The 8,138-nt window shown below is 37.9% G+C and overlaps 1 protein-coding gene across 1 annotated transcript; it reads right to left on the reverse strand.

The window, feature by feature from the left end:
- Positions 1 to 6,066: 6,066 nt before the first annotated feature.
- On the reverse strand, positions 6,067 to 7,697 carry LOC134823343 (propionyl-CoA carboxylase beta chain, mitochondrial-like). Its single transcript, XM_063834770.1, has 5 exons — positions 7,495 to 7,697; positions 7,152 to 7,286; positions 6,756 to 6,830; positions 6,386 to 6,532; positions 6,067 to 6,252 (listed from the first exon to the last, which is right to left on the reverse strand). Exons 1-5 carry the CDS (start codon positions 7,684 to 7,686, stop codon positions 6,067 to 6,069), a joined length of 735 nt encoding a protein of 244 aa, XP_063690840.1. The 5' UTR covers positions 7,687 to 7,697.
- Between the last annotated feature and the right edge of the window lie 441 nt (positions 7,698 to 8,138).

Genomic DNA, 8,138 nt, shown 5'->3' on the forward strand with positions numbered 1-8,138 from the left:
GGGGGGGGGGTTCAGTCTTGGTCAGTTGTTGGTCAGGTTTCTCAACAAACCTTGATTTGTAATTTAGGGGGGGGGGGGAGGGGGGGGGGGGGGCGTGGGGTTCGGTGAATTTTCGGTTAAAATTAAATTACGGTTTCGGTTTGGGTGATTTGGATGTGATTTACGGAGTGGGGAGTGGTTACAAAAAAATTGCCAAAATATTGATTACGTAATCATCCGAAGGGGGAGGGGGGGGGGTTCAAATGATTTACGGGGGGGGAGGCGGGGTGGAGGGTGGGTTGGTTTGGGCTGTTGGATGTACGTAATAAAAAATTTTCATTTTTTTCGCATATCCCAATTTCTAAATGTTATCACCTATCAGAATGATATTAATTGAATAATCAAATAAAAATAAAGAATAATTGGTGGAAAAAAAGATATTTGTGCCAAAAAAATATTCGTCGAATTGTTATATGTTTTTTATACCTAGTGGGGGTTAAGGAGGTAATGTATAGATAGTATCAATTATTAAATAATTATATAATAAATTTTTAAAAATTTTAAATATATATTAAAAAAAATTAAAAAGTTAATAAAAAAAAAAAAGAAACAATAACAAAAAAAAAAAAAAAATTAAATAATAAAAAATTTAAAATAATAAAATAAAAAAATACAAATTAAAAAGAAAAAAATAAAAAACTAAAAATAAAAATAATTATTAAAAAAAAAAAAAGTAAAATATTTAAAAAATAAAAATATAATAAAATAATATTAAATAAAATTAAATAATTGTAAATAAATTAGTATAAAATATTAAAAAAAAAAAAAAAATAAAAATTTAAATAAAAAAAAAAATAAAAATTAAAATAATTAAAAAAATTACTAAATAAAAAGAAATAAAAAAAAAAAAAAAAAATAAATAAAAAAATAAAAAAATTATATTAATTAAAAACCCCCCTAAGAAAAAAAAAAAATAAAAATAAATAAATAATTAAAAAAATATAAATAAATTAATAATAAAAAATAAGTAAAAAAAAAATTATAATAATAAGTAAGTAAAAAAATAAATAATAAAAATACAAAATAATAAAAAAAAAAAACAATAAAAATTAATTAATAATATATTTAAAAATAAATATTAATTTTAGTATTATTTAAATTAATTTAAAAAATAAAAAAAAAATTAAAAAAAAAAAAAAGAGAATTTTGATTATTTACGTAATTCAAATTATGAATAATCTGAAACACAACCCCCCCCCCCCCCCCCCCGTAATCAACCGTAAGCATTTGGAAATCCCCCCCCCCCCCCCCCCACCCCCCCCCCCCTCGGCTGATTACGTAATATCGTGACGACCCATACTTATAATTATATTTTGCCAATAGTTAGTTGTCCCGGTCTAAATGGTTTATGGTGAGTGCATTACATAAAACATATTAGCACTACATCATACATATTAATCGATTTTGTCCGTCATAAAAAATATCGGTTCTGTACCTCCAAGAGACAAAGCTAAGATCGCCGAGAGCCTCCCCTTCTAATCATAGTTTCAAGTGGCATATGTACAACGAACGATTTTATTACAAGACCATACACAGCGCTGTGTTGTGCAAGTAGCTTCTTTAAATGATTTGAGGTAAGACCCTCGCAATCCCCGGGACAGTTAATTGAATTCGTCGTTCATAAGGAAGAGCGTTCGTGGGAGCCAGACACAAGTAGAGACTTTGCTCTTTAAACTACTCAGGACAGACATGGTTGTGTAGATCACGGGGATAGAATGATAAAAGGACGCACTGGTTAAAAGCTCATATGATTCTTGTTAAACAGACTAAGCAGGTTTTACCTATAGCTAATAAAGCAGATATATTTATTGCCTAAATCATTCAGGGTGATCCAACTTAATTTATCCCGAACAGTTGAAGACAACGTGAATCGATGTACTTTTCGAACGCTGATTCCGAATAGCCCATGACATAGGGTTTTAAATACCCCCCCCCCCCCCCCTGCGAGAGATTATGGGCGACAAAACGGCCCCCTCTCGAGGGTCGATTCTCGTTAGGGTACCGGTAAGGGTTTCAGCATATGCTTTTGGTAAAGATTGGGTTAGGGTTGGGATCAGATTAGAGGGCTAGGATTTCGAATAGTCATTCAGGGCCAGCTGGAGAACATGTTAAAAAAGTCACGTGACTGTTTTATTTATTTATTTAGTGTATAGTGATTGATCATCATCCCATAATAATGGAGAAGCAATTTACAGGTGTCCAAAAAAACAGGCGACCAAGGAGTTAGTGATCAGTGTAATAATCAAGAACAGACGGCATATTTTATTATATTCGCCAGGGCCTGAGATAGTTATGACCTCCGGAAGGTCGAGGGGAAATGGTTCAATTCGAGTAGGGTCTGTGGGCGCGTGGCAGGGCCTCATGAATCTGTTTCACAATTTTCTGAAATCTCCGATCAGCATTTTTTTATGCTATCAGCTGTTTCTAGGTCATGTGATCGATGGCTTTAAATCTAACAGGAATCATGTTCAGAGAAATTTATTTGAAGGTTCGTGTGTGGCGCTTTCAATTCTTGATCGGTTATAAGGGTCTAAGCCAGAACTGCTTTTCCTGAGCGGCGCTCAGCCTGTCATTCCGCCGAATCTCTATTATGTTTATGAACATAATAGACTGGGGTCCCCAGGTTAAACTGCTTACACGTTAGTATGCAGGGCCCTTAACAAGTTGAGGTGATCAGCCGATCCCCCGCGAGCTGACAAGATCGTATAGCTGTTAACAGAGTGAACCACGTGATCAGTGATCGTCACGCAGCTCCTAAATGATACAACATACAGGATACAAGAGCAGGTCTATCCCGAACGTAGGGATGACCTGAGGTGCTTATCTCCTTTTTCAGTAACCCTAAGCCACTCTGTAGCCTAGGCACTACTCTAGCTGTGGGGGGGGGGGGGGGTTAGTCCTAAGAGCCAGAGGGTGCGTACCAAATCACAGCTTGTAACGGGCGACTTGCATCCGACCGGATTTGAACCCGGGCCTTCTGCTAGGGAGGCGTTCGTGTTACTACATGTACACCACCCGGCCGACTAAGATAAAGATTATTCATTTTAAAATTCTGAACAAAAACTTCTAATTTAAAACGGCCAAATGTGCTCACGCAATCCCCATAAAAATAAGCTCTTTAAGAAAAACTAATCAGTGTTATCCATTATCTGGCCGTTTTAAATGAATATATACCAAATGAGCAGGTTACTGGTTGATTTTTTGCAATGAAACTTTCAAGAGATTTCAGAGCACAAAGCACATGAATTGAGATTATTTCATGTCGTGAGGTTGTACCTGAGGCGAGGTTATTAACAAAAGTACCTTCGTGCCTTTTTGCGACGCTCTGGGGTATAGTATATTCTAACATGTAACACAGAAGCGAGGAGTTGAAAAACATATATACGCGTGCGCAAGTGCTAGCTTGAAGGTGCGTCGTGCGCGCGACCAGATAGGATTTGTACATAAGAAAGCGTGGTGAAAATAGAAGCCATAGCCGAAAGATAGGTACGGAGTGGATTGGGGCCATGACTTTTGTCAACTGAATTCCCAGACGATCGACACTGGGAACGCACAAACACCAAAATTCCGCATTTTGACAAAGATCAAATAAAAAAACAGTGTATATAGTTATAATCTGGTTGATAACAGAGAAAGTTAACCTTTATTACAATCAGTGCCTTCGTTGTTACCACAAAGTTTATGCAAAATTCTTTCAACTTCTCCAAAATTTAAATCAAATAAGAAATTAAAACCATATGCCTCAAACCACTGTATTCTGGAAAGTGGAATGGTCGGTTAATATCAGTGGGTTTGAAATAGCTAAAAGTCGTACAATGTCACTCTAACGCTGTCTGATGAAGACACGCTGCTCGTCTGCAGAACTAACCACTTTGAGGACGCTTGTTTGCTTTCTCAGGCCTCCTTCTGACGACTCGTCTACAGGTGAATTGTTGGGTTTTGGAGAGAGGGGCTCCTTGCATGCACGTCTTGGCGGAGATAGGCTCCTTGCTGCACGTCTTGGCGGAGAGGGACTTCGCGCTGCACGCCTTGGGGGAGAGGGACTTCGCACTGCACGCCTTGGAGGAGAGGACTTCGCGATGCACGTCTTGGCGGACTCCTATTTCTTGGAGAGGGACTCCGGTTTCTAGCATGTCTACCAATCCCGTGATCCATTGTCCGTGAAAAACCTGTCTCGTGGTCTGGGAGGTGATCGTCTATGACCACGATCTCTCCTGTCCCGAGAAGGAGGGATCTCCTTCTTGGAGGAGTATCTGCGTGGCGGAGAATGACCCCTCCTCTCACAAGGGCTATTTCACGTGAACCTTCCTCACGGGGATCTTCTATCACGTGACACTAGAGGGTTGTTATGTAGGGGAAGGACTTTTCTGTTGACGTTCAGGAGACGAGTCCACTAGAGCTGTCTTGTTTGTAGGGCTTCATCCTCACTAGAGCTAGAGGGGAGGTTGGCCTGGATGCACTTTGTGGAGCAGAGGGGGACGCGGACTTGGGGGCTGATTCTGGTTCAGAATCTGATCAGACGACGAGGATGGGAGGAATCCCTTCTTTAACCGGGGATTGTGGTTTCTGTTTTGAATCAGGGCTCTAGCTCGAGGTGCCGTACGTATCTTTCTGGTTTAGGGCTGCCTGCTTTTGAAGGAGCTTTCGCTTCGTTTTTTATGGTTCGGGGTTCTGATGGCGAACTCGCGTTGACTTCAGGTTCACTATTGAACTACTGGATGATGATTTTTTTTCAGCTTTTTGTTGTGATTCTGTCTCGAACTAATGAAGGTTTCCGGTGCTTTTTTTCTGCGACCTTTTTCAGGGAGAAGGTGATGGTCGAGCTGGTTCAGGAGCCTCTTCTTCGAGCACTCGAACTATCACGCTCTTTCTGATCGACTGCTTCTCTTTGGGCTACTTATTTCTTTGCGTCCCCGTCTCTTTTTCTTCTTTTCGGGAATTACTAGGAAGATTTGCGAGCTCTTCGTTTCGGCTCCTATTCGGGACTTGGTTAGTGTTGCTTTGTGTTCGGGTTCACTTTCAGGATTCTGCGGCTTCAGGAGCTGCTTTCTTTCCGTTTCTTCTTCTTCGCCGGACTGTGAAATATTTTTAATTATAATCTGGTTTTGTGAACAGAGTTTATTGAAAATTTCGACATATCTTTACTTTTATAGTTAGATCCTGGAAAATGGATTGTACTTTCTCAATATAAAAGTTACTATCGAAATAACTTTAGTTCCCAAAAATTTGTCCTGTGCCATTAATATTGAGCACAATTTATTTGAGCCCGAAAATTTGGGGTAGAAAATTTGAACTTCATTTGGGCCTACGGGTTATTGCCTCACAGAATTGGCTTAGCATCAACAGTATGGCCAAATTTGTTAAATGTAATTGTTAAACTAATTTTTATGTTATAAGACTGGTAGGTTTTTGTGGATTCCATATGAACAAAAAGTCTTCTGGAACACTTCCTGTGGTGAAATCATTAACTAGGACCACATTTTCTGGCATAAATATTATGTTTATGTAGTAATTTTCAAATTTTTGAATCCTAGTTTGCATTTTGGTGAGAAATTCTGGCACCAGTTTATGACAGAAGATGTTTTTAAAGAATAGTATTCATCAAAACAAAACGGAAAACATTGTTCATTAGGAAGAAAAAAAAAAATGCCTTAAAATTGAATACACGATCACAAATGGCCAAAAATATGCCTCAACAAAATTTGTTTTCACAATTTTTGAACAAAGGTTTGCATTTTGGTGGAGAATTCTGGCACCAGTATGAAGATGGATGTTTAAAGCCTAGTATTCATCAAAAAAAACGAACATTGTTCAATATAGGAAGAAAAAAAAAAAAAAAAACGCGTTTTTAAAATGGCTTACTACACGCCCCAACAAAATGGCCAAAAAATCTGCCTCAAAAAATGGCCAACATTTTAAAACTCCTTTTATTGATGTAGAATGTTAGTTTTGTTGGTCTCTAAAGTTTTCACAAGCTATTTCATCATAAATACACCCGATGGATTGGTTTATACCGCCGAAGACGATTTAATACACCGTAACAATCCCATTCGCCGTATCACAATTCCCAATACACATTTGTCTAAAAACCTGTTTGACGACTTCAGGTCCCGTAATGAACATGTGAGAAGTTCCTTTAACCATGAAAGTAAAGTCTGTTATTGCTGGCGAGTAAACCGCTCCACCGGCACAAGGTCCCATTATCAGGGAGATCTATAGTGGGAACTTTGTTAACTTCATTATATAGTGAGAGCTTGTTTACGAATAGTCCAAAAATGGAAAAAATAATCATTTGATATCGAAAGCAAATTCACAATACAATTAATCTATTGATTATAATTTCTACCTGAGGCACAACCCCAGACAAGAGCACATTCCTCAAGAAGATATCACCGTAACCACCCAAACTAGCAACACCCTCCTGTATCCTCGCTCCTCCTGAGTCGTTCAGTCCTAATAGTGGGGCTCCTACCATCTCCGCATGGTCCATTATCTGAGATAGAGGGAACAGTTAGAGGTGGTAACTACCTAGCTTACTTTAAAATAGAGACGGTAGTTGAGTGTGTCCCATATCCTAGCACCCTGCCTATAAGTACAGTACACAGGGTAGGTGGTTATTTCTGGCAACCCTGTATAGTCTAATCCCGGACCTATGTGGCAAGTTTGCTCCCTGAACAAAAATGAAAGGTTTTGACATTATCAAAGAAGTTACTTACTTTACATATCTTGCGAGCGTAAGCTGCTGAGAGACTGCCACCAAATACAGTAAAGTCTTGACTGAATAGAAATACCTGACGGTAATTATTGTAAGACTAAAGCAAGGCATGATTTGTATTTTGTATTTTGTAGTGTCCAGTACTGGGTTAAATCATGGTGCATAATTTGTGCTGTATTCAATAAATATTGTATAATGGGTAATGTATAGTTGTATGATTTCACAACTACAGCTTAACATGTTTATTGAGTAGGTATTTCAAATATCTTCATGACGCCAATACAAGGATCGCGTGACGTACAGCCACGTGTTTTACCATCGTATATTTTATACACTGTAGCTCGAAGTTTCGTCATTATTTTAACTCGTAATATTCACATAACACAGCAGCACATGCCTGCTTGCCATTGATGGTACCAGAACCAGTAACAACTCCGTCTCCAGGGAAGTGTGTATTCTCCATCCCCCAGTCAGTACAGTCGTGTTCTACCAGCTGGTCTGATTCTACAAACGAACCCTCGTCTAGCAGCACCTTTAAAATGTGATAAGAATTATTCTAAAGAATGTTATTCTATTTAACAACTTTTTAAAATTGGTAAAAACTATGTCAATATAAAAATATAAAGTCAGACAATAAAATTTCAGTTACATTAACGTTGCACAGACAATGAATATGAAATGAAAGTGAAAATTTAGTATTGTTAAGTAACAAACTTTTTATCAACACTTCATTACTTTACCTCAATACGCTCCCTAGCAGTTAATTTCCCCTTCTTATGTTGAGCATCAATCCTGTGCTGTCCTCCTCCTAGCAGAGCTTCATTCTTCTTCCTCTCCAATCTCTCTAGAACCACTGAGGTTACTGCTGTTCTTGAATTGGGCAACAGTTTTATCAGAGAGTGACCTGGAGTGAACAGCCTACGCAGTGCCATCCTTCAACCCTAATAGGGATTTATTTCGTTTGATGAATTCTTCCATGCATACTTGTTATAGTTTGTGTCTTGTCAACAAGGATCGGAAAAAAAATGCAAAGTAATTAGAATTCCTGAACAAGGTATTGACACGGGGAAGTAAAAGAGCTTTCTAACAATATTCTACAATAATCTAGGATAAAAATATTTAAAATTACAAGAGAAAACTAATACACACAAACGGGAAAAGATATCAACTCATAAAGTCTAGCAAACTACTATAATATACAAGTCAAGATAAGAACTGTGATTGTAATTACTTATTTTTATGATTTTGTTTCTCATTAGATACAACAGACCTACTTAAACTCGTAGAGAACTTTAAATCGGCTGTTAGGATAAATATTAAAAGCACTTTCCCATTTATCTATCTTGTCGGCTGCAAGCCCACCTGACCACGATAATGGAAACAT

Source organism: Bolinopsis microptera, chromosome 11, assembly GCF_026151205.1.
Source record: "Bolinopsis microptera isolate Bmic1 chromosome 11, MBARI_Bmic_1.0, whole genome shotgun sequence".
NCBI lineage: Eukaryota > Metazoa > Ctenophora > Tentaculata > Lobata > Bolinopsidae > Bolinopsis > Bolinopsis microptera.

Coding starts and splice junctions, on each gene's coding strand:
- LOC134823343 (XM_063834770.1), bottom strand. CDS start 7,686: ATGGCACTGCGTAGGCTGTTCACTCCAGGTCACTCTCTGATAAAACTG. Junction 6,831..7,151: donor GTACCATCAATGGCAAGCAG/GCATGTGCTGCT, acceptor AATTACCGTCAG/GTATTTCTATTCAGTCAAGA. Junction 6,253..6,385: donor TGTCTGGGGTTGTGCCTCAG/GTAGAAATTATA, acceptor TTCCCACTATAG/ATCTCCCTGATAATGGGACC.